Here is a 27982-nt window from a genome sequence, read left to right as displayed (position 1 = left end):
CTTCCATATTGCGATCCTTCATAAAATGAATCAGCTTCATCTGTTAAATCGAACAAGGAAAAGGGACACGATATAAGAAAGGTAATATTGTGATCGTGTTCATGTTAAATACAGGCTAGATTTGTTACTAAATGTCCAAAAATAAATAAGCAATTTAATATGATAAATGTTTTTATTGTTGGCTCTAAAGGCAAAATGATAAATGCTCCTACATTTGTAAATCACTTAAGATAAAAGTGTCTGCTAAATGAAGAAATGTAAACAAACCTATACATATAAGTTCTAAGCTACAAATTTTTTCTTTAAAATCCAAATACAGGTCTTGAAAATTATGATCACACAGAAACAGTGACAACAATGAAACATTACTATTAAGATTTGAATAAAACAAGGAAAACAATATAAAATAAAAATGGAATGCAATCTTATAAAAATAGTCCCGAATAGATCTTACCCTTTTTAGCACATTTAAAAACATGAAGACATGGTATTTTTTGTGTACTTTAATTCTGATTTCATTTCCCAGTCCATTAAAAGAGCTAAAACAAATCACGACGTACAGTGTAATACTGAAAAAAAATACTTTATACACAAACAGCAAGTTTTCAGGATGACGCTTCAATGAAGCATTGCTTGGATGTTGCAAAGACAATCAGTGTCGTGCACAAACCGCAATGCAGAGTTAAAAAACAGACAAGAAAAAAGAAAGAAGTGGTCTTCAGGAGTGCTCGGACTGCAGAAAGTGTGACTGATATGGTGATGTTGTCAGGGTCTATCTGTCCTTGCTTCCCAGTTTCTCAATAAGGTCCTGAAGAGGTGCCAGCTCTCTGCGATCAATGAGATTGAACTCCTAAAGAGGGTCATTAAAAGTCACAGATAAAAAGAAAACAAAACTAAAACTTGACTCTTGATGTCATGTTACGTGTCAAGGTCTGAATCGCCGTTTTACATGCGCATGTTCATGGACTTACCTGCACAAAGAAGATGAAATGCTTGAAGGAGGTGTTAAGGTGGGCTTCCTCCTGAAGCTGCATAACCGAGTCAAAATGCTGGTGGTAAATATGAGCGTAGACTCTGAACAGACGCTTCAGGATAGTCTTAGCCACTGACATGAAGTTCTTTGGAAAAGGAACACCTGGAAAGAGAGATAAAGTATTGTTTAAACAGCACAAGTTCTTCAGGCGGCTGAATGGGAGTCAAACAAACCAATCTTGGATGGAAACAGGGTTTCATCATCCAGCTGATCTTGAACCCAGGTCATCAGGTAGTCAATGTACTTGGGGGCAGAACACTTGATGGGTTTCTTGATGTTGGTGCCATCTGCCCAATGATATTCATATCTATGGGCGTAAAGGGAAGAGTATGGTTACCTTTAATATAAAATGCAAACTAAAAGCATGCTGTTATTGAATAAAACCTAAACAAAAGACATTTCATTCATAGTTCAAAGCACTCTTGTGGTCAACAACTGCTCAACTCCATGATCAAACAGGGATGGTAAACATGAAGGTGTTTGTTGACCTGGGCCCCGCAGACATCACAGAGCAGCTGACTTCTGTGCAGAATTCAGTAATGGTGCCATACAGCATGTTGATCTGGTTGAAGAAGTCCACGGCTAAAAACATAAACAGAGGACAATTAGCGCATATTCCACTGATGTACGAAGTATTACATCCACAAACGCACTGTTGACTGCGATCCATTCGTTGAGGTCTTCTCCATCCGGTAACATCACGGCAGCCCGGAGGTTTCCGCTTCCTAACGTGGCCTCGGCGTGCTTGAGCAGCTCATATTGATGAGAGCCCTCTGGGATATTTTTCTTCGGCTTGAACGTCTTTGATGAACGACTTCCACTAAAAGACAAAGTCAATGTATTTTACCACATCGTTTTGGTCTGCAAACACAAAGTTGTTCGAGTTTCATTTTTTTAAATGCTTGAATAAAATACAAACCATATTTTGACATATTAAAAGATGTTTTGACAATATTAAACAATATTCCAGGTCACTTAAGTATAAAATAATTTGAAAACGGATCAAGTTTTCTAAACTTGAATAAGGTTTTGCTCTTTTTGCTTTTGAATGTGTATCTATGAATGTAAACTGAGGCAAGCGACAAAATGAAAATCCCCAAAATATCAGCAGCAAATGAAGAAGATTAAACATATGTTGTTTTAAAACTTTAAATTAAAAATATAGTTTAACCATCGCGCAGGGCCATTTGATCAAATGCTTGATACGTCATATTACTTTTCCAAACTTTGTAAAGTAATTAAAGTTTGTTCGTAATGGTCCTTAAAAAAGTAAAAGCTTTCTTGAACCCCATTTCATACAGTGCATTGAATATGAGATATCTTATATGAGATATGTTTACATCACAGTCCTCAACACATGAAAATGTCAACCGGAAGTGCTGCTGCTGGATGAACGTTACGTTTTCGGACCGAATAAATGTGCGTTACTTTAACTTTACTTGATGAACTTTGATTGATATTCATACCGTTGTCAGAAATTAACAGCACGTTATTGACACGTCGCGAAAAACGATTGTGACGAGAAACTGCGTGCAAAAAAAGTTAGCCGACTAAAATACTCACAATAAGAAACTCATGTCCGGGTCTGTTCTCCAAAAACAGCTAGAATGCGAAAGTGTAGGCTAATCCGAGATACAGTTAACTTTCAAATGCCATAAACATTAAACGTAAAGAGTTATTTCAAGTTGTAGATTTTGCAGCCTGAAGAATAAATTATGGGCGGAGTTTATCCGGACTCGCTTTCTCAGGAAGCGTCTGTGATTGGCTGCCGTAGCCGCGCTGTACTGTAGCCAAAAGAATACAAGCGGGTAAAATCAATGCCCATATTATGATCATTGTTGGATATTATATTATAATCACCAAACACTAGTTATGTTATTTTGTAAACCTGTAGTTATTGTGGATTGACGGTTCCCCGGCGCTGTCTTGGCAGTTCGCTCGAATAACTGCGCATGCGCGATGTATTAAAGTATTTTTTTAAAACTCTTTTCAACTCTCACACAACAAGTGAAAAGAATAGACACACCATACAACGACATTGATAATGTATTTAAGCGATAAATTAATAAGGGTAGGGCTAATTTATAAAGGCGCATATGTGGACACGCCCACGTAGTGACGTAAACCCTTCGAGGGGTTAAAACTCCCACCAGATGTTGGTGTGTCTGTGTGCACATCTATCTGCTCTATTTGCAGTTGTATTCATTTGTCGTTTTAGTTTTAAGCATTTGTTTTATTTATATTACACATAATGGCTGCTTTCCGAGCGCTGCGGAAACTCTGTCGGTATTCTCAGCATCAGTCGTGCAGTATTCACGTGTCGGCTTCAAGGTAACGTCAAGTGTTTCTCGTAAGCAGGTTAACTGAAGAAATAGAAACTAGGTTGTTCTTTAAAGCGCCGTGTAACGTGTGATGTTGTTAAACCGGTTGTCATGTGTTTCGGAATAAGCCGACCAGTGACACGCCAGTTGTAACGTTGTAAATCCCGCGTGTCTTCATTAACCCGCCATAACTTTAATTGTTAATGACTATTGTGATTATTATGTAACGCAAGAAATCCGCTTTAAGCCTCGATTGAACGGTAACGCACGCGCTCCCGTGGCTGATGTAATCGCGCAGACCGCTTGCACGCGACTAGCGTCAGGCTTTCAGAAACGCCCTGTTTGTCATCTCGCTGTCTCAGTCTGCGATTATTTTGCGTGATCGTTTAAATGTAGACAATAATGTTAAACTACCGGTTCGATCGCGTGTATCTGACACAACCGAGTATTGGTGTGGAACTCTCGACATCACGCAACGCTGCGCAGACACTTGACCTCAAAGTACCGCGAGAGCGACTCGAGGCCGGTCGAAGAAGGCTGCAATCGTGATATTCTGACGTCATGAGCCGATGGATCTGCGCAGTGAGGTTAAACGGCTTCGGTTTTAAAGGAACAGAACAACCTAAAATGAAAATTCGATCTCACTTTCGTGCTATCCCAGATTACAGTTATTAAGCTGATTACACACATAATTATTTTTAATGAACTACCTATATGCTCATTGTCGTTATAATTCCAGTGGATGATCTCCACTTTTGTAATGCTTCAAAAAAGCACATCGATTTAGCATTATAGAGGAAGTCTGAGAAACGCTGTTGAAAATTTTATTTAACACCCAAACAAACAATATTTTGAATGTTTGCAGATCATTTGTCTGTTCTCCGTGTGTAAAACAATTGGTACATTGTCCTGGCTTTGTGAATATGATAAAAAAAGACTGCACAGCACCACAGCAGTCTTGTAGCCAGGCATGGGCCAAATACCGGTTTCAAGGTATACAGAGGTTTCAATAGAATTAAGGTATCAAAACCACTAAAAATGTCTGTGATACCGTTCCGTAGTAAATAATTAAATCATGAGATTCTGTGTTTGCTGTCTTATATATATGATTTTTTTTTAAAGAATATTGTTATTTTAAGGCTTTATTTGTACCTGACATGCATGTTCAAAATGAAATGTATTGTGTTCAGTTAATAAGTAGTTTTATTGTACACGCTGAGGTTTGGAAATAACACATTTTCGTGTAGCAATAGCAATACCGTAACACTGTGAAACCGTGATAGGTTTTTTGCCTACTTGTAGCCAGTCAGTTATAGGGGTCGTATACATGTTGATTTCCGTTTTCCACAATAATAAATTCAGAGTGAACCCACCATACCTTTTATTTTGCAGACCGGATGCAGTGGTGATCTCGGGCCGGAAGCTGGCGCGTCAGATCCGTAATGAAGTCCGTTCTGATGTGGACGAGTGGGTCGCTGCTGGAAACCGACGGCCTTACCTGAGCGTTGTGTTAGTGGGTGACGATCCGGCCAGTCACTCTTATGTTCTCAACAAGACACGAGCCGCGGCCGATGTCGGTAAGAACCCCCAATGCATTCTCACCTGTGTCTGAATTCATCATGATTTATGAAATATGAAGAGATTGGTGTGTCATCTAGGCAAAGTTTGACTGCATTAATAAAGCTAAAATAAGAGTTTTGATGTGCTATTTTTGGTCAGTCTAGAGTTTTTGTATATTGTTAAACTGGCCTCATGACTTACTGTAAAGAGTGTGCTTTTGTGTGCAGAATACAATGGAATATTCTTCCAAATATCTTTTTGTCCGTGTAAGACATTGACACACTTGGGGGGGGGAGTTTGCTGTATGAGTAGATTTAAGTGTGTAGCATGTACGTGACACTATTCACATCTCCACACGCCCTTACTGGTGTTCATACTTTCCTATAAATACACATCTGTAGATCAAATGTTAATTTGTCTGCTGTATGACTTCGTCTCTTGCTCTGTAGGTATTAGCAGCGAGACCATCTTGAAACCTTCTAGTATCAGTGAGGACGAACTGATTGAACTGATCAACAAACTCAACTCAGACCACAGAGTAGATGGTCTTCTGGTACAGCTGCCTCTTCCTGGTGCGTGTTTACTTGACTTCATGTCACATTTATTATGATTGACATATTTCTTAAAGGGATAGTTCACCCCAAAATAAAATATTTGTCATATTCTGAGAACTGACTCAGTGGTTCATACATCAACAGAATTCAATGCAACATTCTTCCACGTATCTTTGTGTTCTGCAAAAGAAAGAAAGTCCCGCAATAAATTATGAATTTTCATTTTTGGTGGAAGTGTCCCTTTAAGCAATATCAAGTGTAAAGATGCTTTCAATATTGTCAATTACTGATGCTTTTATGCGTGTTTTACGTTGTCGTCTCTCACACACAGATCACATCAATGAGCGTCGTGTATGTAACGCCGTATGTCCAGGAAAAGACGTTGATGGCTTCCATGTGGTCAACGTTGGTCGCATGTGTCTGGACCAGTCGACTGTATTGCCCGCCACCCCGTGGGGGGTTTGGGAAATCATCAGACGTACAGGTAAAAAACACACTATTTATTACACCTTGTATGTATGGCACATGTATAGCTATTCCTCAAGTAAATCCGAGAATGTATTTAGTTGCGGCGTGTCTGTATGTGTCTGGCTCACTGAAGTCGTCCTTTCCTTCAGGCATACCGACACTAGGCAAGAACGTGGTGGTGGCCGGTCGTTCTAAGAATGTGGGAATGCCCATTGCAATGCTGCTTCACACAGATGGACGACATGAACGACCAGGAGGTGATTTTGAGTAAAAGCAACAAAGCAAGTCAACCTTTTTTCTCTTTTTTTGGGTGAAGAAGATAGAAGATCAGTTCATCTCTTGTTTCAGGTGACGCTACTGTAACCATCTCTCACCGTTACACACCCAAAGAACAGCTGCAGCAACACACGAAGATCGCCGACATCATCGTTGCTGCCGCAGGTACACATTCATTTTGCATTGCACGTTTCTGTTTGTAATTCAAGCTTTCTTTAATGTGCACTTCTGTTATACTGTCATGACGATTTGGTACGTTTTGTTAGAATGAAGCGTTTTTTTCAACCCCCATAACAAATCAAATCTATAAATAGATTTGAGTTGAGCTTCCTCAAAGTGGACATTTTAGCTACAATACAGCAGTTTCATGACACGCAAGGGATGGAATTTATGTCTACAGAACTATTTTAAGCATCGCAAGGTTAAGAAAAGACCTGGAGATGATTTATTTGTCTGTATCGCTGCAGGTATTCCTAACCTCATCACTGCTGATATGATCAAAGATGGTGCAGCTGTCATAGATGTTGGTATCAACAGAATATTCGACCCCTTGACGGGCAAAGATAAACTTGTTGGTGATGTGGACTTTGAGGGTAAGGAACACGAAATACCTACCTGGCATTTTTGGTTAATAGAATAATTAATTTATTCATTTATTGAACAGTTGATTATTAAACTCATTTGTTAAACGGTTGTCTCATTTGATGTACACCCTCTAGTTTAGGCACACTAATGACAACATGTTTAACATTCGTCTCCGCAGGTGTTAAAAAGAAGGCTAGTTACATTACTCCAGTTCCAGGCGGTGTTGGACCCATGACTGTAGCCATGCTGATGAAAAATACCATCAAGGCAGCAAAAAACACCGTTTTGATGCCTTCTCAGCAGATTCGAATGGCAGCGTTCTCCTGATGTCCTCGTTCTCTGTTCTCTTTATACTCCGTGCTGCGCTCCACTCCTTATACACTTTTCCAAAATGAACAGTTTGCCATGATTCGACAAAATGAATGTGCTTTCTCCATACGTCTATCTCAGACTTTTAAATACATTCATTATTACTTTAATAATATTTGCTGTATATTTTCTCTTTACTTTGCAGAGAATTAGATATGCATTTTTAGACTGCTTGCTTTTTCTGTTTTGTTTTATACTGTGTTCGGGTTCTGCGATTTATTTGTTACACGTGTCTAGTGCGGTCAGACAAACACGTTTGTCTTTGTGGCATTGATTGTTAAACAAGGGTAAAATATGAGGTGAGCCACATGGTCAGTACAGGTCAATAGCTTTGAGTCATCACAGCAGATAACCGCTCGAATAACCTTTGCCAAGACTCTTCTTCTTTTATTGGATTATCTCTGTTTATTTATCTATTATGTTACCAAAAAGTCTACTGTTACCATACTCGGCCCACGAAGAACCTTTTATTACAGGGGTTTGTGGCAAACAACATATTACCTCCTTGATTTATTTATTGCCCCTTTATCTGACCTTTGGGGTTGTGCATGATGATAATGGAGCTGTTAGAAATATGCAATGTTTCGATAGATAAGATGTGCTGACTGGGTTGGTGCTAAAGAAATATGTGTGTGTGTGTGTTTGTATTTAGAGCTACATAAACAGTATTCAATGATTTGTTATGTATATCATAATTTTCTTCTGCACACTTGCTGCCTTCAAAACAATAAATTTTAAGTAATATATTAAATCTCACTTAAAGGTTTACTTTTTATTCTGATACCTCTATGTGGTGTTGCTCTTCCTCAGATGGTAGAGCAAAGGTCATGAGTCTGATGCCACATGGGACAATACTGTAGTATACTATAGAATTCACTATAAATGATACGGCTGTTTATCTCTTATTACTGTCAAGTGCATAAATATGAGCTATTTGTGCGCAACCGGTAACTAAATCAGAAAAAGTGACCTAAAATTGCTTTTATATTGATTATATGACTATTTAATTGCATTATTTTACGACAAATGCTCCAGTATTTGCAGAATAAAGATACCTGAAAATTGAATTTATTTATACATTACAGTGTATATGAAGAATTTGGTTCCAAAATTAGATAAATCCGTTAAAAAAAATTAAACTCATTTTTTGTTATAAATTGTTACATGTTTTTTTGTGTTAATCGGCTGTATTGAGTTATTACGGCTCAAATCAAAACAAACCAACTGCAGTTTGATTAATATATATTGACTCATTTCGGAACCAAACTCGTCATATATTTTTTACTTTTGACAAATATAGTATATTTATGTCATAAACTGAGCATTTGTAGGCAAATTACAGCATGATTTCTAATCAGGCGCTGCGCACAATACCTAGAATTTGCCTTTCAGCCAATGAAATCGATTTGGGGTCCTCACGCGGACTACAACACCGGAAGTGTTATCGTTACTGCAGACGCACGATAGTTTCCAAATCACATAAACGAGTCGGTACGATATGATACGAATGAAACTATGTGCTGTTGTTAATAACTGACAGGAGGGATCGTGTGTTTGGGGAAATGTGTTATTATTTTAGTTAGTAAAGCACAAGCGGGTTTTATTGTTTCTCAGTCATGGGTCGGAAGGAGTCGGATGATATAGATCACAGATCAAAGAGCAGAAACAGACAAGATAGAAAATCATCCTGCGACCGAAGAAAACGCAAACGGAGCTCTGGTGAGAAAACGATAAAACATGTTATTGTAACTACATGACACGAGATACGAACATTTTCTTGAAATTCTACCATACACCGCATCCTGTGTTAAAATTGACAGTAAATGGATTTCATTCTCACGTGTCAAATGTAGAAAACAAGACAAAGAGAAGCCGTGCTTCATCATCATCATCCTCCTCCATCTCATCTTCATCATCCACTCACAGCGAAGTCCAAAGGAAGAAGAAGCCAAAAAGAAGCAGGAGTTCGTCATCATCTTCAAGCTCATCCTCTTCATCCAGTCACAGAAAGGCCAAGGAGAAGAAAAAGAAGCTAAAGAGAAGTAGGAGCTCTTCAACATCTTCGTCGTCCTCGAGCTCTTCATCCAGTAGTAAGAAGAAGAAAAAGAAGCGCAAAGAGGCCAAGAAGAAACTAAAGCGCAAAAAGAAAAAGAAAGAGAAAAAAGTCAAGAAGGTGCAAAAGAAGCTGGAAGAAAAAGCTCCTGTTCCTCTCGAGAAGCCTCAACCGTACCTGCAGACGTGGCAGTGTGAAGAATCTAATGATCATGGGCCTGGTACGTGCACACATATGAGTCAACATACACAGAGCATTTTATATGGATGTATGGGGGGCTTTATCAAATGATGCTTCCTTCTTATTGCAGACATGACTGATGAACACAAGGCCAGACTTCAGACCCGAAGACCACTGACAAAAGAAGAATACGAGGCCAGACAGAGCGTCATCCGTCGTGTCCTTGATCCTGAAACAGGCCGTACCAGGTACATCAGATGCTTTCGTTATCTATATTTTGCACTTTAAAATGGTTTAAAATACATCCATACATATTAACAAATTCTCCGTTTCACTTTTCTCAAAGGTATATTCATTCAGATGTACAAGATATACTCACTCGGTTTATATATATATATATGGTCATTATAGTACATTGCTATTAGTACATCCTCATATATTGCACTAACTGCTAAACACTTCAAGAGAAACAGTATTTTGATTCCTCTGTATGTCTGTACATATGGTGGCATTGACAAATAAAAAACCTTGAATGTATCTTTATTTTATATCGACTCTACATTTGTTGAATCTTCTCACAGGGTTGTTAGAGGAGAAGGGGAAATTTTAGAAGAGATCGTCAGCAAGGAACGACACAAAGACATCAACAAGGTAGGATTTGTCTTGACTTTTGAGTCAGTAAATACTCGGATATACTTGAAACATCTTTCTTCTTGTAGCAAGCCACGAAGGGAGACGGTGATGCCTTTCAGAAGAGATTAGGGATCAGCAGGTAGCAAGAAGAGCGGCGCTGATTCTACAGACTTGAGACTGAAAAATCCTTCTCTTGCTTCAGCATTTTTAAAGGAATACAATTCTTATTGTTCTATTTTTCTGTCAAGTGTGGACTCAACAATGTCATGGAAATCTGCCTGTATTACATTTTCTTTCAGATGTTGTGTAATAATTATAGTATGTTTAATGCATATTTACATTAAACACTTTTCTCTTCATTGTTCCTTTGGGAAGCTTTTTTTGGTCTCATTTGTCTGTTTTAGTATTGGCTACAAAGCAACGCATAATGTACAGGTAGTTTGATTTAAAGACAGAACTTTTGGGGGCAGTGCTTGTTTGTTAAAAACTACGTAAATGGCCCAATTGAACAAATCCTAAAATTAGTGCTGATTTAACCTAATCGCTGTTCAGGAAACTGGGCCACCAAAAGCACCGTTTTGTACCTACATTTACTCAGTGTATGATATAAATGATTTGAGCTCTTAAGATGTTAAGTGGTGGCAGATATTTCATTTGAACCAGTTTTAGTCAAAATATTTAGTATGTTAACACAGGAGTGTTTAAATCTATCCTCATGTTCTTGGCTTCTGTAACCACTAAGGCCTAAATGATGTAACTGTGCATGTTTCTTACGAGATTGTACAAGTTATCATTTTTGGTAATTACAAAATGCATGTTTTTTTTCCTGCAAATGTTACTCCGAGATAGTTAACCCAAAAATGTATCATTTCAAACCTGTATTCTATAGAGAACAGAAGATTTTAAGAGTGCGTTGATAATCAAACTCCATTGAATAAAGGCAAAACCACCGTGATGTTTTTTAAAATATCTTCTTTTGTGTTCAATTGAAGAAAAACAACCACATGATGATAAATAAAAGAATTGCATTTAGCTACTGGACGTCATAAAAAATATTTTTAAAAATGTTTTGTTCATATTTTCTAGATGATTTTAAAAATGCAAAGTTTTTATTTGTGAGTTAATGCATCATTCTGATCAACACATAACAGCAGCAATTGACTTTGATTTCGCTTTGTTTTGTACTAAACTTTTCCAAACACAAATGGCTCAAGTCATTTTACAAACCTTTATAACATGTATGATTCTTCCATTTGACAGAAGGAACAGCTCATTTCCCAATCCAAACACCAGGAAATGAGTCTAAAGCAACACTTTAGATACAACAGTCATATTTAGCAGTGCCACCGAATATGACTTTGTTTAAATGTACAATGGAATACACAAAGACGAGCGCAGAGCTAGCAAACACGGTCACAGACGCTTAAAAATTGTGATAACCAGACAGTACAGGAACATCCCTCACAATCCAAAATGAAAAAGCCAATGTGTAACTGAAGAACCAATGATTAAAAAAAGCAATAAAAGATTTGAGGGTAAAAGTTTTTTGGTTTCACAGTTCAGCTCGATGCACTGCTTACATGATACAATGGCAGCTTGAGAAAACAAGAGTAAAAAGCACAGGTTGTATTCGGCTTTACAACAGTTCATTGTAAAAAAAACGAACATTATCTACAAAACAAAAGGAAAAAACAGATGCACCATTATTTCTCCCTATCTCCGGTAACGGCCTCTCTCCTTCTCACGATCTCGAATCCGCTCTCTTTCACGGTCTCGCTCTCTGCCACGCTCCCTCTCTCTGTCCCGCCGACCGTCTCGTGGGCGGTCTCGCTCTCTCTGACGATCTCGTTCACGCGGTCGGCTCCTGCGTCCGCTCACCACCGCCTGCGTGCGTCTCAGGAAGTCATCTACGCGCATGTCATAGTCATGCTGCAAGAAAAGTGAGAAAGAAAGAGTGAGCAACGCCGTACGGATGCATCTTATTAACCTGCCAGCTTGGTCCCAGACCCTAGTGAGCGTTGCCGTCTACCGCCTACATAGTCAGCATGAGGAGTGGTAATGCACACATTTAAACAACAATACTAAAATACACATGCGTGCAAACAGCACACCCAGAAAGATGGTGTTTGAGGATGGCACAAACACAAAATGAACATCCTCTAAACTGCCCCCTAGGTTTCCCAGCTATCGGGCACATTTCTCAGCTAAACTGAGGCAAAACATTACCAGACTGATAGCAAAAGAGCGAACAACCCTTTTCTCTCTGAAGCGGGCGTCATGGGGCATGGGGTGATGTCCGGAGTACGGCGGGTGGGCCTGTGGTGGTGGAGGATGATGCTGGTAATACGGGTGCTGAGGCGGGTGCTCCATTCCAGGGTACGGCGCCTTCGCGAATGAAACAAAGCATTTATGTTCAAACAAACCACGACAGCCGTACGTCCGTCTGTCACCGTTTCTCATCACATGTACATTTAGTCATTTAGCAGACGCTTTTATCCAAAGCCACTTGCAGAGTGTTCAGGGAGCAATAAGCGATGTGTCACACGTCATTATGACAATGACACAGATTGCCATTACTCACCATTCCTTGCCACGGTGGTGGAGGACCCATGGTGTGGTGGAATTCTCTCATGTAGTCATTATAAGACTGGAAATAAAAATGTGCGTGTTAATCATGTTGAACTAAGGGTGATTTATGACCACTAACTAAAATAATAGATCCTCTTTATAATCCTTAATGGATACTTCTGGTCTTACTGTACATCATTCCAGAAATCTATTTGAAAAATGAGAAAGAAAAGGAATAAAAAGACTCACTCCATTAAGGAACACATCTCTTCTGACACCAGTGAAACGCCTGTGTGAAGATACAGAGGTTTATTATGCGTCGATTCACCACTGAAAGAGAAGGAAAGCCGAGATTTTACCTGTCCACGTGTGCGTTGCGCGGGTCCTGCATGAAACCTAGAATGACGGCAAAAAATGAAAACCTCAAAGACAGCACAGACATTCTGAACGCCTGTATGACTTTCTTTCTTCTCCAGAATACAAAAGAAGATATTTTGTAGGATGACCAGAACCAAACAACATTGAACCCCACACAAGTCATTTCTCAAATATCTTCTTGTGGCTTCTACTCGACAGAGTCATACAGGTTTACAACCACATGAGGATGAATAAGCGATGACAGAAGTCATTTTCCGGTGAACTATGACTTCAACACACTTAAAACACGAAGCACAGAAATGTCAAGAGAAAACTTTGTAATGGTCTCGTGCTGCAGATATTGACCTGGTCTCTGTGGGAATTCTGGAGGATAATCCATCCTGGGCCGCTTCCGGTTGTGCATGTCATATTCCTCTGGACGACGCCTACGTGAATCAGGTACATTCATGTGAAACACGGCACAGATTGAAAAACAAACACTCATGAATCAGCTCCGTCCTTCGCGTTATTGTGTGTATGTGGGCTCACGTTTTTGATGTGAATGTTGCAGGAATGTACTTTTTCCACATATAGATGTGACCTTTAAATGTTGTACACTGAATTCTGGCTATTATTATTCTGCTAACAGGAATGTGACAGGTGCAGGTTAAGCTCTCTCGACAGCATCGGTGGCATAATGTTCATTACCAATAATGCTGCAAGCAAATTAAGTACATGAATATTTTAAGTAATGCTTAAAAAAACAGTCTCAAACATTTTAGGTGTTAACATTAGAATCATCAGACAGAAAAAAAACTGGAAATGTGCAAGAACACACACATCAAGAACACAAACCCAGAAGATCATACTCAAAAATAATGATTGACAAAACAGTTCTTTTTTTTCTTAACAAAACATACAAAAATACAACCTACACATTTCTGCTTTGCATTTCTGGCGCCGTTAGAATTATTTATACAGTATTGAACATAATGCCACAAACGCCGTCAACAGAGCACAACATGTTACACCCGTACATTTCCTGACATGTCAAACCCGTGATTTTGTGGTTCTGTCAACGGTCACCCCACATGTGACACATGCCGAAGGAGACGGTGATAATGTTTGAGATTACTCATTGTGAATTCAGCAGTCAATCATGAAATGTTAAAGAAACCCAACAAAACAAACAAACAAATCTGGTTGAAGGTGCAACATACCGCATTCTGGTCGTTTTGCGACTGTTAACGTTGGCAAATACTTATAGAGTAAAAGTTCATCATAAAACAGTCCATCTTATGCTTTAACACATTTTAAACGGGACGGCCCGGTAAGTCGGAAGAAGGGGGAGCGATAAGTCCATTTCAAATCAAACCCAAAAGACCAAGAGAAGATCCAGACATTTGGAAATAAGCTTCTCTTGGGCCACTCAGTCCATGGAAGGCTCAGAGAAACGCAGAAGAAGGGAGGGGTGGAGGCGTCCAGAGGAGGAAAACCAAACCGCCTACCTACCGCCAGGTGCAACATCCCATCGAGGGGAGGGGCTGTTTTTTTAACAAAGGGGATGGGGCAGGGGGAAAGACATGCGTGACGTTGAGTCCATCAGTGAGGGACAGATAATGTAAAGCATTATTTTTTCTGGAGAGAGCAGGGATGCTTTATGTCCATGTTTGAGAGGTAAAGTGAAGGCCACCCTCATTTTGGGACAGAAGAGAGTTCATGTATAGCAGGACTCTTATAGGAACAGTCCCTGTTGAGATTGGAGTCCATCGGCACTACCCCTCTCTCCCTCTCACTTTCTCTCTCTACCAGGACACTTTATCTATCTACGTTGACCAGCACACACTGGGAAAGGAAACCCAGAACAGAAGTCCCAAAATACGCTCCTCTTGAAAGCTTTTTTTTTTGGGGGGGGGTTTGCTTTAACAACGACTGCTTTCTGCCCCTCAAACCAACGCGTCATCTTCTGCTTAACATTAAAGGCTCCTTTTAAAAGGGTCCCATATTTGACTGGCTCTATTCCCCAAGGACTCCTGCAAGAAAAGGCTTTGGGAAGAAATGTAAACAGTCTCATCTACAGACAGAAACCAACCTCAGGGCTACAGCTACACCACACCGCTCTGAGGCTCACACTTACACACCACCATCAATATAACGTGAACAGAACGGGAGATGGACGCTCCGACCGGTCCGGTTTCTGGCTCTTCTCTGAGCGATGATGAAGACGAAGCAGGAACAAAAAAACACCCCGCCTTGCGCCCTTCTCGTCAGGTGACGGGGACGCAAGCGTGCACTATCAGTCCAAAGAATATTTCTAACCTTCCCAGGTCTCGAGGGGCGGGCTCTCTGTGGGGGGGTCGGCCCCGAGACCGAGGCTCGGAGTGCATCCTCCTCTTGTGGCGCATTCTGTGAATGACCTGATTGAAATCCACGCTCTCGTCAGGGGGGAAGAGCATGCACAGCTGTGTCCCGCAGTCCAGTTCGATCTCCTGAAGCACGCCGTTTACATCCGTCAGATGAGACGCCATACAGGACGGTTGAACAAAGACAAAATGAACATGATTTAACAATGAAACAAGCTTTGTTCTGGTGTTGACATCATTTCATATCAATACGGCCACATACAGTGGGGGAAATCATTATTTGATCTCGGGCTGTTTTTATATATTCTATACATGAATACTTATTTCACTGACTGAAACGCAAATCAATTTATAACCTTTATATACGTTTTGTTGATATTTGGTTCCTATCAGTTAAAATAAACCTACGATGAAAAATGTGACGCTTCATTTCTTTGTAAGCAGGCAAACATTTACATTACATTTAGGCATTTGGCAGACGCTTTATCCAAAGTGACATTATCCTTTACATTTATACACAGGTATCTGCAATCCCCTGGGATCAAACACACAACCTTGCGTTGTTAAAACAATGCTCTTACCACCGAGATACAGTTACAAACTTACAAAATCAGTAGGTGATCAAATAATTATTTCCCCCATTGTATAAACAAATTGACAAATAAAAGATACAGCTTACCTGTCCGTCACGTCCAATCTTCACAGGCTTGTGCTCGTTCCACGGGTTGGTAAGGTGGGCTGTTTTGGTAAAAGGTAGTTCACGCCTTAAGACAAAGAAAAACAAGACGTGGAGTCATTCTCTTGTGTTTTTGTTTCGCAGGAAAAATTTTAGAAAATACTTTTGTGGTTTGTACAGTCAATTGTAAAACCTTTTACAGCTTGATATCACAATAAAGTCGTATCGTCATTGGTTAATACCTGCAGATCCAGTCGATTTTGAAGACTCCTCCGAGCATCTTGGCGTTCATGCCTGCGGGCAGCACCCAGTGGATGGGAGATCCTCCGTGATGCGACTCGGAAGAGAGACGGGCAAAACCTGATAAACAAACCCCCAAAGATTAAATCTGACAATTCTCCAGCATTTGAAAAGAAGATTTCATACATTTTCTAAGTTCAAGACCTTTTATTTCAAACTGAATCCCTCAGTATTACAAAGCAGGCAGACTAATAAAACTAAACCGTGTGTCACCGCCAGTGTTCCAAGACTACAAAGTCATTTATATTTCATGAATTCTATTGTTTTTTGCAAGAAGCACCTTGAAATTTCCCGCTCTCCCTGACAGAGAAGATCAGCATTACGCTTCGGGCCGCGCGAAAAGCCGCGTTGAGTTTCTTCTCATTGACGGGCAGAGTGGACCACACACCCTGAGGAGAGAGAACAGATGCTGGTTAAACTGGATATGAAACGCAGTTTCTATAAAATGAATAAACAGATCGGTGAGAGGTGTACCTTTGCTTTAGCAAGAGAAACATTCTCGTGGTTGTTGCTCTTAATAAGGAAAAATCTGGCCTCTCTCAGGACATACTTCAGCTTGCTGGTTTGATCTTTACCGACTGAGGAAAGATGGAAATCAAATTAAAATAGAGACACTAGAGATTACAGACATGAATGTCACAAATGCTATCAAACGTAGCGAGAGAGTGTGATGCTCTTACGAGTGAGTGAAATGGCCTTCCTCACAGCCCGGACAGAAGACGACAGTTTCTCGTGTTTCTTATCAGAGCCTAAAAGTCAGAAACGATTTGATCAAAAACAAAAAAGTAGCTGCAGGCCGATGCAAGACAAGAACGTTCTGAGATGAGAGAAAACACTAGGTCTGGTTGTTGGAAGGTCAGGTGTGTTTTAGGGCTCATTAGCGTGGTGTGCGATATTAGCACATTAATCCGAAATTTTGGTGCCAAATAAATAGACCTAAGTTATGTTGTTGGGCTTGTGTGGCATATATGGGTGTTTTACTAACACAGACTTCGGTTTACAAAACTAATTCAAAACATATTTTTATAATTTGTTGGTAAATGCAGAACAAAGCAAGGTAGTTTTTTCCTTTTTTCCATAATTAAAGACTCAAGACCAACCAGTTTATGATAAATACAAGTTATTATACATAATATTTAAAAGCAAATTGTTTAGACTTCATACGTGCATATTCACGGAGCCTCAATATAAATTACAATGATGTTACAAAACAGCCAAAACGCAAATGTGAAAACACCATAAGAGATTGCAAGTTGTGTAGCATGCGCTTACCATGACTAAGCTATTCTCTGGTGCCGATATGACAAAAGTTATGACGATTTTCTATCTGTCCCCATAATTTTTGCTTTAATTTGATATTTGCTACAATAATTTCTGCTGTCAACACAGATTTATTTATCTATTAGAATGATGCCAGACAGATGCGTATGTAGACAAGCAGATAAGAGCAACTGGGATTGAAACGGAGTTACACGCCACTAAATAGCTAAAAAATAAACTGAAAATGTTTGCAAAAACCATGGTTTGTCTACTAGTTAATCATCTCTGTTCTTCAGCAGCTCATACCTGAGGCCTCAGAGCCTGAGACGGAATGCACAGACTCGCCATCTGAGAAGGAAACAGACTCAGACTGGGAGTCACTGGCCTCGCTGCGGGTGTCATAGTCGTTCTGTTCGGTAACCTCCCGCGGGTCCTCCTCTTCTTCTTCCTCCAGCTCATACTCTTCTTCCTCGTCTTCCACATCTTCGTCCTCTTCCCCTTCCTTCTCTCCTTCCTCCTCCATGACCTCCTCCTCCTCTACTTCAGAGCAGTTGCCCTCAGAGGAGGCAGCGGCGGAGCTGGCCGTCTCATGCTCAGACGCGTACTCCTCTGAATGAGCCGCCTCCTCCACCTCGTCTCTGGAAGAGCGGCTTACTCTACCCTTGCTGTCCTCGCTGGTCTTCCGTATCTTCAGAGAAAAACACACAAGTGGAAAACCATTATAAACACTGCACAGAGCGCCACGCATGAAAATATGTGGTAAAACTGCTACACACCTCAGTGAGGTCTCGCATCAGCGGTTTGATCCGTCTTTGGGACTCTCTGCTGCGTGACACGCCTTTCTCACCGTATCCTTTAGACAGATCGGACTGAGGAGCGCTCCCTCTTCCGCCGTGGCTCTTTCTGTCCTCATACAGGTCATCGGGTGCATGTCTTCCTCTGGGATTGCTGGTCTTTTTGCCGTTTGATCCTGCAGAATGGCCGGCTCTTTTCGCAGTCTGTCTGGTGGCGTGTCCCGAGGATCTGAGCCGCTTTGCGTCCTGGCTGTCTCCTCGTTCATTCTTCCTTTTAGACCCTGAGATGTTTGAGAATCGAAGGGATTCAAATGAGGAAATAGTCTAAGAGAGAGAGAGAGAGATCTACACCTTTTCTAACCAGAATTAAAACCATAAATACGTACCCTTTTTCACGTTAATATCATGTTCGCTTTCTGGGTTGTAGAGCTCGTCGTCCTGGTCAGGGGCATCCGTCAAAATATCTTCCAATACATTCAGTTCTCCATCTACAAGTCGGGGACCATACAACGTGAACAAAATTATAAACATTTGATATGTAAGACTTTTAACTAAAGGCTAAAATAAAGATTTTCAGAAAGACTGTGCCAGTCTGCAGATACGATCAGTCAGTGTGTTTCTATCTGAGACTTTCATAAAGTATCGTGGCCGCTGGGTGTCACAGCGCTGCAACTGAAGAAAACACACAAGCAAATTCAGAAAGCATCTTCATTAGTTTGGAGACACATTCCATGCAAATACTCGAAACACAAACACGCTGCACAGACGACAAGGAAGTGTTTCTGGGGGACCCCAAAAACTGCTGCACTTGACTGGGACGCGCTTCATATTGACTGTTCAAATTCATTAGTGGAGTTGTCAGCCACATTGAAGGTAATTGCTTTATAACTTTATTTGAACTTTCTTAACGTACGTCTGTAGGATTTGATAAGACTGTCGATTTGAACAGTTTAACAAAAACTATGAGACGTTGTAGCAGCTGGACTTAAACAAGTGTCACTATAAAAAAGTTATTCTAGTCGACACAGTTTGCACCTTGATGTCATTAATCCAATTATAACATTATTTCGCCGCTTTGTGTAATAACATGGGCAATAGACTCCACTAACGAATTTGAGTCCCAGTCAAGTGCAGCAGTTTTTGGGGTCCCCCGGAAACACTTCCGTTGTCGTCTGTATGTGTTTCGAGTATTTGCATGGAATGCGTCTCCAAACTAAAGATGACTTCTGAATTTTCTTGTGTTTTTGTTGTTTCGTGCGTTTTCTTCAGTTGCAGCGCAGTGGCGCCTAGCGGCCACCGTAATAAAGTCTGCAAGTGTGCGATGTCTTGTTAAAGAAATCTGTTCAGATTTTAAAGTCGTGTAGTGTGTTTCAGCCATTGGTGAGACCAAACTGTAATGTAGGGATTGTTACAAAACTGCTACAACAACACACAACGAAGCTATACAGAACACCGTGTTTGGTTTATTATATTCAGTTCATTATTATTTACATGACATCCCATTCACATGACAACAATGACACGTTTCTATAAAACAACGTTAAACGCCACCAAACACGCTACGTCACACCATAAACACGAAACCTGTCGCATTAAACAACATACACGACCAGATCCTGAACAATAACTCGAGTTAGCATCATGCTAACGTTAAGATGTTGTCCGTTATAAAACACTCCGTAACTTAACTCTCACACGCATAATGTACGTGTCCACAGTGAATAACTTGAGCGAATAATTCATGTTATTAATAACAGTTTATTGGTTAAAAACATGTAAATATCTGCGCTAAATAAAAGCGATCGTTTACCTTTCTCATCCCTCCTGTCGACGGACATATTGGGCCCTCTTTGGATTAAACACAATCCGTGGCTTCTTGTTCTCTCACTATAGATGTGCGTGTTTGGTCACCGTGTGTCTTCACGGCTGTTTTAATAAAACTCTCACACGCTGTCGTGTGTTTTTGTCGTGCGAGTGCGAGTGCGTGTCTCTGCTGTAAAATGGCGGCCGTTCCTCTCGCGCGACGACTGAAGGGTTGCCAGACCCTCACAGAACAAATCACCGACAACAAAGAACAGATATGATGGCCTTGTGGAAACCTAATGATTTCTGTGTAAAGAGTGAAATTACAATACTAGGGGATAATTCACTGCTGCGTTAATCCTGCGTTAAAGGGTTTAAATGCACGACCTGGTTGCCTCCAAGAAGTGCATTAAATCATATAACGCACGGCTAGCCGTGGATTATCCCATTTATACCATGGTTATTTGCCAAATGTTTACAGTGTCATTTTAGATGAGAATGACAGTTATTTCGTAAGGTAATTTCCAATGTAATCGAATTGATTGGAGCTACCAGTGAGTTAAATGGTTTTAATGCACACCCTCCAGCCAATCAGAATCCAGTATTCAATCAGAACATGGTATTAATCTAATTATTTTGCTACCAATACTGTTAACCATTAAAATGTCAATTTATTTGTGTTCTGTGTTTTGGGACTTAATCCAGTAATGGCGTTCTTTCGGTTTCCATCGGACAGATACAATCCCACCAATAAAAGCCAACAACACCAGACACCATTTAGTTGAATTTAAAACAATATCATTCTTAATAACTATCAAATCTAGGGATGTAACGATTCGCTCACAATGCGATTCACGATTCTGATCTCACGATGCGATTTTATTCACGATTATTTCTCTAATGTTGCACATTGTCAAATTGTATGTCAAGTAACTAAATTGCAGTGTTAAAACAAAAAGAGAACGATACAAAAGTCTCTTTAATATAAACAAACTACGAGTTTTTCTATGCTTTTCCTAACTTAATTTTTTTTAGAGATATCCAGATTTACCAAGTTTTATAAAAGAAACGTCTCAACCAATTTGAATCATATAATAATCGAAAATCCATCAGAATTCATCAACATATTTTGTTTTCTATGTTATCTTTTTATGAATTTATTCTAGTGAGACCAACTACGAAAATGAGTGTACAGAACTCTTAAACTTCCATCATTGCCACAACATTGTACAATATTCACTCTTTTTTATTTTTTGATCTGCGATCAGGAACAGTCCTCCTGAAACACTTCCGGTAAAGAAAACGGCAGGTTTTGATGAATATGAACACGCTGACAGTAAATATAATGAGTAAGAAGGCCATGACGTCCAGTAGATAATACTGATACCAGGTCAGTTCATGTGCCTGAACTCTCAGGTGTTTCGCTCCTTTATTCCTCATCACAAACTCGATCCAGAACACGGCCTGATCCAGAGGCTTCATGGGCTGATCGTGATGAATTCTGGACAGCTTCATCATGCTCTCCTTGTACCTTATTAAACAAAGAACAGCATATTTTAGAACGTTCTTCAGAAAAAAATCTTTAAGTAAGGGATAATGTACAGGCAGCCGGTTGTTATCGCAGAAATAATCCCCTCCGCTTCCCCTCGGGTCCTGATCACACTGTCGGGGATTATTTCTGCGATAACAACCGGCTGCTTGTACATTATACTGCTTATTACACGGCTACTTGCCACATGAGAAAAAAACTGCACATGAAATCTGATATTAAGATAATATTTTATAAGCTCATTTTTACCAAATGCAGACCTTCAGTTTTAAGGTAAGGAATGACATTCAAATGTCACGAACAGGCAATTTGGTTTAATCATTTGTAAATTTAATGTCATATATGTTATTAAAATACACATTTATAATTCTTTTCTGTGTAATATTCAACTGTACCTGTCAAAATGATTTGCAGCATGTGTGTTACCGTGTGTTATTAGTTTTGAGCGGTTGTTATCTTGGAATAACAACCCTTGGAATGTGGCGACTGGCCAATCAGAATCAAGCATTCCAACGAGCCATGTAATAATATTGAATATGGAACGCTTTGCACAATAGACACATTTGTTCACTATTATGTGTGATGATTTGACTCCGTGACCAAAAGATTGTCAAATATCACACCACTTACATGTATTGCTTTCCGTTGGCTTATGAAGTAATGGAACAACAGTTTCTTCATACTTGAACTTACGTTGTATTAAAAATGACAGTGTTGAGAGCGTCCACCAGGTCTTCGGACGTCATGGTGTTGATGTCGAGGACGACAGCGGCTCCTTTGCTTTTCATATGGTTGAGATTATCCGGCTGATCAGCAAACAGTGGTAAACCCACCATAGGAACACCATGATAAACAGCTTCATACAGTCCATTCGTCCCACCGTGAGAAATGAAGGCCTTCGTTTTGGGATGTCCTACGAGATGAAACAAATCTTCATCTCTCTGATGTCACCGGACATAAATCATGTGACGTGAACACAGGACAACACTTTCTTTACCAAGTAAATCATTCTGTGGGATCCAGTCGTAGAGTTTTGTGTTGGGGGACAGAGTTTCTGGTGTTTTCCCACTGTAACGCCACACAACCTGTGCAAATATACACACAAGGAAACTTAGTAACATATGTTTATAGTCATAAATTTCTCCATTTCTTACCTTGTTTTAAACATTTATGTGTGATGTTTTGATAAATGTGATGATGTAGAACACAGTTTTATTATTATTACTTTACTGTTATTTGAAATCAACGTAAAAGTTTCAGAATAGGGAAGGAGTGGTCAAGGCCAATATAATGTCGCAGTGAACTCACATGAACTTGATGAAAGTGTTTACATGACATGGGTCAACCCATAAAGTCTATGAAATGAAAATATTAAGTTGACCATTAAAACGAGTTTTCACTGAGCCATACAGAATAAGAAACAATCACATCCAGCTCATTTAATGTCTTCTGGTCATTTTTGTGTATACTCACAAGCCCTTTTCTTTATTGAATAAGAACTGTGCAGTATGTGTGCTCTGACAGCCCCTGCGTCTGTTTTTCAATGATGTCATTTACAATCTGTGGTATGGTTCACTGCCTCATAAATGAATAAAAATCTTGCACTTTGTGCTTTAAACCTTTGGCACCATGCTTTTGTATTCAAATCAATGTTTGTAATGTTGTGATTCATCTCAGAGCATCTGCTGATGTTGTAAGAGAGAGTTTCAGACCTTTTGTGGGATCCGAGCGAGAGCAGAAGCGATCATGTTTGCTTTGTCCATTGTCAGATTATTGATCATAGAGCCCAAAGAAAACACGACAATGCCATGATCTCCTGAACTCTGAACAAACTCCTCCAGATCCTAACAAACACAAAAACACTTATATACTTTATATATATATATATATACACACAATTTACAACACAACATTATTCTGATTCACATTAAGAATGCACAACAATTCAATTACTTAAATAATATGTGTTAAAGACACTGTTGAAAACAATGTACATTTACAATTTTGCGACAATTAAATCATACATTTGCACAAAATATTTGCCAAATGATGTGGTTTAGTAATGGAGATGCATTAAGAATTTTGTGGTCTCATAGTATACAGTTAGGGACAGTTCACCCAAGAATGACGATTCTGTCATCATTTACTCGCCCTCGGGGTTGTTTAAACCGCTATAAAAAATGTTTTGTTCAGTTGAACACATCATTTGAAGAATTTAGGAAAGCAAATCATTCTGGGGCACCTTTGACTACCATTTAATTTTTTCTTTTTTGGTAGTCAATGATGTCCCGGAACTGAAAATATAATCCAAATATCTTTCAATCGAACAGAAAAAATGTGTACAGGTGTGCATCAGTACATCAGAACATGTATATCAGAAAAAAAGAAATGTATACAGGTTTGAAATAACATGAGGCTGAGTAGCCTAAATGGTGATGAAATTGTTATTTTGGGGTGAACTGTCACTTTAAATCAAATGGAATCAAAGAGTGATGAGTGAATGTGATTGGATGATTTCCACCTGTCTGTCAGAGACGTCACCTTTGGAAGAGGTTTGGCAGGTTTGCAGTGTAATCCTCCAACAAATTTAAAATTAGGCATCAATGGTCGCGGATACTCGAAGTCCCAGTAAGTTCTGATCAACCAGATGTCGGCCTTTCCCACCATCTCACACATTGTCGTGGGTTTACCTGTGACCGACAGAAATAAAGTCGCTCAAACATTTTGAGTAACAACCTGTTATTCTATCCCATTTAGGGACACAAACCACCCAATATGCCACCAACCATCATCTCATTCCCACATAAAGACACTTAAAGAGGCAGTTCACCCCACAAAATTCTGTCATCGTTTTGTACCCTCATGTGGTTCAAAACGTGTATGTAAGTCTTTCTTATGTGAAACACAAAAGAAGATATTTAGAGAAATGTCTCATTTAATGAAAGTCAAAGGGGCTCAATTACTTTTGGCTATCAACGTTCTTCATAATATCTACGTTTGTGCGCCGTGGAAGAAAGAAACTCATATAGCTTTGACATGACATGATGATGAATAAACTGAATGAATCATTTAAATTTAGCTACAAACCGTCCCTTTAAATAACATTTCCTTCTGACCCTTGTGATTGTATATGCATTGAGTTGCATAACACAGTAACACAGTTTCATGAGCGTCACACGACTTCACCAGCAACAATTACATTTCAAGGTGAGTAAAAGATGCCTGAATTACCATTTATTTCAGTGTAAAGTGCATCAAAGTTAATCCTAGTGTTGAGTTTGAATACAGCTGTGTGTATGATGTACAGGAGCATGTTTTCTAGTCTCTCCATGAAGTTCATGTTGTCAGTGAGGTGGTCGGTCACAGCGGCCGCAGGAACAAATGACGGTGTGGTGGGCAGCTGGCCACACATCCGCTCGAAACTGTGTGCAAAGGTAAAGCGCAGCGACAGCACGTGCGGTATATTGAGCGTCTGCGCCATGAGGTCGGTGCACGGCATCATGGGATCGGATAAAAGCACATCGTAACGAGATTCCCTGAGCGTGCGTAAGAGATCCGGATTGTGAAACATCCCATAGCAGATGTCAGACGCCACAGCCATGAACTCGGTCATCATGTTCCAGAACATGAAGATCTTCTTGAATTCGGGTGCTGTGTCGATCATCCAGAGGTTGATAAAATTGTCCCACATCGCCTTGACTTGTTCTTTCTCCATGTTGACTTTAAAGACATTGAAAGTAAACTTCTCCGTCTTCGTGTGTGGTACAGAGGGTGAGGAAGAACTGGTCAGAATGGTCACGCTGTGGTTCCGGTCCACAAGCGCGTCGATGATGGTGCGCATGTTGTGCCAGTGGCTGAACTCGCCCGGCATCACTAAAACCCTGCCGGCGTGGCCCACGCCTGTTCCACACAGCATTAGAAACACAAATAAAGGCCCAGAAATCATGATGGAGTTGGTGCGCTGTGACAGGAATCCAGATATAAATGCACAGGATTTGTGCAAAGGTCAGGTTATATTTGGGAGGGTGGGTGCTTTCGCCCCCTGCAAGAACAAGTTATTTATTTGCACAACGATATATACAGATAGATAGCGGAGCTTGTGAACTTGGGTTGCGAAACGTTCAACTTTCACTCCAGTCGTAATGAAGGCTATCTTGCGTGTAACTAAGAGCATCCCAGGGTCAACTCATGAGACTATACCTACTTATTTTCGTCAAGTCATTACTTGTTCTCGATCTCTGCTAGAAGGTTGTTTACTTTTTACCAGCTATATTTGAAAAGTGATTTCATTGAGCCGTAAAATATGAGAAGCCGTGCTTGTTCAAGGGCAGGAATTATTGTTGTATAACATGTGTTTTAAAGAAAGCTTTTGCGTTGCAACATTGCAAAGAAAGACTTTAAACATCTTTAGGGAGTCGGCACAATGCAGAGAAAGCGACTGATCTGCGACTGATTCTGTGCTCTTTATATTTAAAGGCAACATTTAGACAGAATCAATTAATCGTGCAATAAACCTTATTCAAACCCATTCGATTCAATTTTGCTGATTCTCTGGTGGAAAATATTATAAAATATCTATATTTTACCCAATATATGTTTTTATTCAAATCACATTTCAAACGGTGTATCATGAAAGATAAACAGATTCATCAGAGGAGATTGAGGAGAGCGACGTTACTGAACGTTTCATGGAGGATTTACAAACACTCACAGATGGAGATGATTCTCCAGGATTCAGGTATTAATCCGATCAAGGTTTTGTTTACATGATTCCAGTGGTTCTAATGGCTGCCTTTTAATATTACATTTAGCATTATGATATATTAAAAATAAGATTGAAGAGATCAGACTCATCTAAAATCAGCTGTGAGGAGTGACGCGTCTATGGCCGAACCAATGAAAATTAAGGACACATCTCCTTGTCTGAGGTACAATTATGTTCTGTAAAGATAAGACATTTTAAAACTAACTTTTGTTTAATTTCTTCAGCAATTTTATGCAAAGATATTAGTATTGTGTATGAATGTTGTCATTTCTGAATCAAATTAAAGAAACATGACTGGTTGGCAAAATATAGAATGACTCGTTACAGATCAGACTCGTCTGAGATCAGCTGTTTGTCTATGTGTGAACCACTAAAAGTTAAGGGGGATAAAACGTCGCCCGGTCTGAGGTATTTCAGTTCTGTCACGATATACAAAACGTTTCGAAATGGACTTTTGTGCGTACTTTATGATTTTTTTTCAGTCCAGATTAGATCAGACTCCTCTGAGATCAGCTGTGTGTCTGTGAGAAGTGTGACCCACACAACACCTGGTCTGAGGTACAACAGTTCTGGAAAGATATGCTGAAATCAAAAACTCTTTCAAAGCCCGTCATTTTACAGAAATGCTGTTATTTTATTTCTTTTATGTATAATGAGAAAAAAAATGAATTTTTAATTTGTTATATTAACATACCTTTCGCGTGTTTTTGAAATACAGTCAAAAACTGTCAAATAACCGAAAAAGAAAAGAGAAATGTACAAGAAAAACAGATCAAATCATGTAATTTTCCAGGAAAACTTTTATTTGATTTAGTATGTGAGATGTTTACAGTGTAGTCCATTAATATCTGATTGTCTTTATAATCTGTTTAAGGTCAATAATGCCGGCAGAATCAGACTCGGCAGATCAGATCAGAGTGTCTATGAGTGATCCGTCTGTAAATGATCTACATGTGTCTGAAAGTGAATCTTTCAGGTAAATTGTTGCTTGTGAAGCTGCAGCCTGTGATTCAAGAGACCAAAAGAGTTCTGTGAGTGAAACCATCGACGATCTGTCCACACAACAGCCTTGTAAAGAAGACAAATCGATAGACAGCATTATAGTTATTCCACTGAAATTCATCTGTTTGTATTCTTAATATTTATTAAATTTTCCTCTCTACAGTAATTTTCATAGTCAGGTAAGAGCCATTTTCAGGATTCTCACATCCATAACGCTTCATATTCCTCATAAATGGACACTATTTTATGTTCTATAAAGAGGCATCCCTTCTCCATTCATTGGGTATTATTGCTTCAGGATTGTGCATTTTAATTCACAGAAATTTGTCGTCTTCCAAAAACCGTGTGCATTTTTTGACACATCCACAACGCATGTTTGGTCAGCTGTGGCCTAATGGTTGGAGCGTTGGGCTTGTGATCAGAAGGTTGCTGGTTCTAATCTCAGTGCCAGCAGGTCATGACTGAAGTGCCCTTGAGCAAGGCACCTTACCCCTGATTGCTCTGCAGTAATGT

General features: G+C 39.7%; 5 protein-coding genes across 5 annotated transcripts; 2 read left to right on the top strand and 3 right to left on the bottom strand.

The window, feature by feature from the left end:
* Positions 1-10: 10 nt before the first annotated feature.
* On the bottom strand, positions 11-3089 carry mob1a (MOB kinase activator 1A). Its single transcript, XM_079478337.1, has 7 exons — positions 2922-3089; positions 2597-2817; positions 1687-1853; positions 1522-1615; positions 1207-1340; positions 972-1135; positions 11-850 (listed from the first exon to the last, which is right to left on the bottom strand). Exons 2-7 carry the CDS (start codon positions 2608-2610, stop codon positions 773-775), a joined length of 651 nt encoding a protein of 216 aa, XP_079334463.1. The 5' UTR covers positions 2611-2817; positions 2922-3089; the 3' UTR covers positions 11-772.
* Positions 3090-3147: 58 nt separating this feature from the next.
* On the top strand, positions 3148-8115 carry mthfd2 (methylenetetrahydrofolate dehydrogenase (NADP+ dependent) 2, methenyltetrahydrofolate cyclohydrolase). The gene is made up of 8 exons (XM_079478325.1): positions 3148-3364; positions 4747-4931; positions 5364-5486; positions 5800-5952; positions 6086-6193; positions 6285-6377; positions 6680-6805; positions 6976-8115. The coding sequence occupies exons 1-8, from the start codon at positions 3285-3287 to the stop codon at positions 7122-7124; spliced, it is 1017 nt and encodes a 338-aa protein (XP_079334451.1). The 5' UTR covers positions 3148-3284; the 3' UTR covers positions 7125-8115.
* Positions 8116-8579: 464 nt separating this feature from the next.
* arl6ip4 (ADP-ribosylation factor-like 6 interacting protein 4) lies at positions 8580-11228 on the top strand. The gene is made up of 5 exons (XM_079450633.1): positions 8580-8885; positions 9020-9439; positions 9530-9647; positions 9981-10050; positions 10119-11228. Exons 1-5 carry the CDS (start codon positions 8783-8785, stop codon positions 10173-10175), a joined length of 768 nt encoding a protein of 255 aa, XP_079306759.1. The 5' UTR covers positions 8580-8782; the 3' UTR covers positions 10176-11228.
* Positions 11229-11246: 18 nt separating this feature from the next.
* Positions 11247-20697, bottom strand: ythdc1 (YTH N6-methyladenosine RNA binding protein C1). The gene is made up of 16 exons (XM_079450610.1): positions 20161-20697; positions 18737-18838; positions 18333-18631; positions 17863-18244; positions 16977-17045; positions 16771-16874; positions 16577-16685; positions 16239-16356; positions 16000-16084; positions 15277-15446; positions 13324-13403; positions 12960-12996; positions 12850-12889; positions 12614-12679; positions 12286-12417; positions 11247-11961 (listed from the first exon to the last, which is right to left on the bottom strand). Exons 1-16 carry the CDS (start codon positions 20186-20188, stop codon positions 11746-11748), a joined length of 2037 nt encoding a protein of 678 aa, XP_079306736.1. The 5' UTR covers positions 20189-20697; the 3' UTR covers positions 11247-11745.
* Positions 20698-21113: 416 nt separating this feature from the next.
* Positions 21114-25769, bottom strand: ugt2a5 (UDP glucuronosyltransferase 2 family, polypeptide A5). Its single transcript, XM_079450620.1, has 6 exons — positions 24934-25769; positions 24244-24392; positions 23415-23546; positions 22700-22787; positions 22396-22615; positions 21114-21684 (listed from the first exon to the last, which is right to left on the bottom strand). Exons 1-6 carry the CDS (start codon positions 25646-25648, stop codon positions 21390-21392), a joined length of 1599 nt encoding a protein of 532 aa, XP_079306746.1. The 5' UTR covers positions 25649-25769; the 3' UTR covers positions 21114-21389.
* Positions 25770-27982: the final 2213 nt, after the last annotated feature.

This window comes from Barbatula barbatula (assembly GCF_947034865.1).
Source record: "Barbatula barbatula genome assembly, chromosome: 2".
Taxonomy (NCBI): domain Eukaryota; kingdom Metazoa; phylum Chordata; class Actinopteri; order Cypriniformes; family Nemacheilidae; genus Barbatula; species Barbatula barbatula.
The sequence above is the reverse complement of the archived record's forward strand: the minus strand, read 5'-3'. Positions and strand labels throughout refer to the sequence as shown.

Coding starts and splice junctions, on each gene's coding strand:
- mob1a (XM_079478337.1), bottom strand. Junction 1,616..1,686: donor CGAATGGATCGCAGTCAACA/GTGCGTTTGTGG, acceptor TTATGTTTTTAG/CCGTGGACTTCTTCAACCAG. Junction 1,136..1,206: donor CCTGTTTCCATCCAAGATTG/GTTTGTTTGACT, acceptor CTCTCTTTCCAG/GTGTTCCTTTTCCAAAGAAC.
- ugt2a5 (XM_079450620.1), bottom strand. CDS start 25,648: ATGATTTCTGGGCCTTTATTTGTGTTTCTAATGCTGTGTGGAACAGGC. Junction 23,547..24,243: donor CTGCCAAACCTCTTCCAAAG/GTGACGTCTCTG, acceptor TGTGTTTGTTAG/GATCTGGAGGAGTTTGTTCA. Junction 22,788..23,414: donor TCGCTCGGATCCCACAAAAG/GTCTGAAACTCT, acceptor ATATTTGCACAG/GTTGTGTGGCGTTACAGTGG.
- mthfd2 (XM_079478325.1), top strand. CDS start 3,285: ATGGCTGCTTTCCGAGCGCTGCGGAAACTCTGTCGGTATTCTCAGCAT. Junction 5,953..6,085: donor GGAAATCATCAGACGTACAG/GTAAAAAACACA, acceptor CCTTTCCTTCAG/GCATACCGACACTAGGCAAG. Junction 6,806..6,975: donor TGGTGATGTGGACTTTGAGG/GTAAGGAACACG, acceptor TCGTCTCCGCAG/GTGTTAAAAAGAAGGCTAGT.
- arl6ip4 (XM_079450633.1), top strand. CDS start 8,783: ATGGGTCGGAAGGAGTCGGATGATATAGATCACAGATCAAAGAGCAGA. Junction 8,886..9,019: donor AAAACGCAAACGGAGCTCTG/GTGAGAAAACGA, acceptor TGTCAAATGTAG/AAAACAAGACAAAGAGAAGC. Junction 9,648..9,980: donor CCTGAAACAGGCCGTACCAG/GTACATCAGATG, acceptor ATCTTCTCACAG/GGTTGTTAGAGGAGAAGGGG.
- ythdc1 (XM_079450610.1), bottom strand. CDS start 20,188: ATGTCCGTCGACAGGAGGGATGAGAAAG. Junction 15,447..15,999: donor AGATTGGACGTGACGGACAG/GTAAGCTGTATC, acceptor GGCGTGCTTCAG/GAGATCGAACTGGACTGCGG. Junction 12,997..13,323: donor AGAATTCCCACAGAGACCAG/GTCAATATCTGC, acceptor CCGTCATTCTAG/GTTTCATGCAGGACCCGCGC.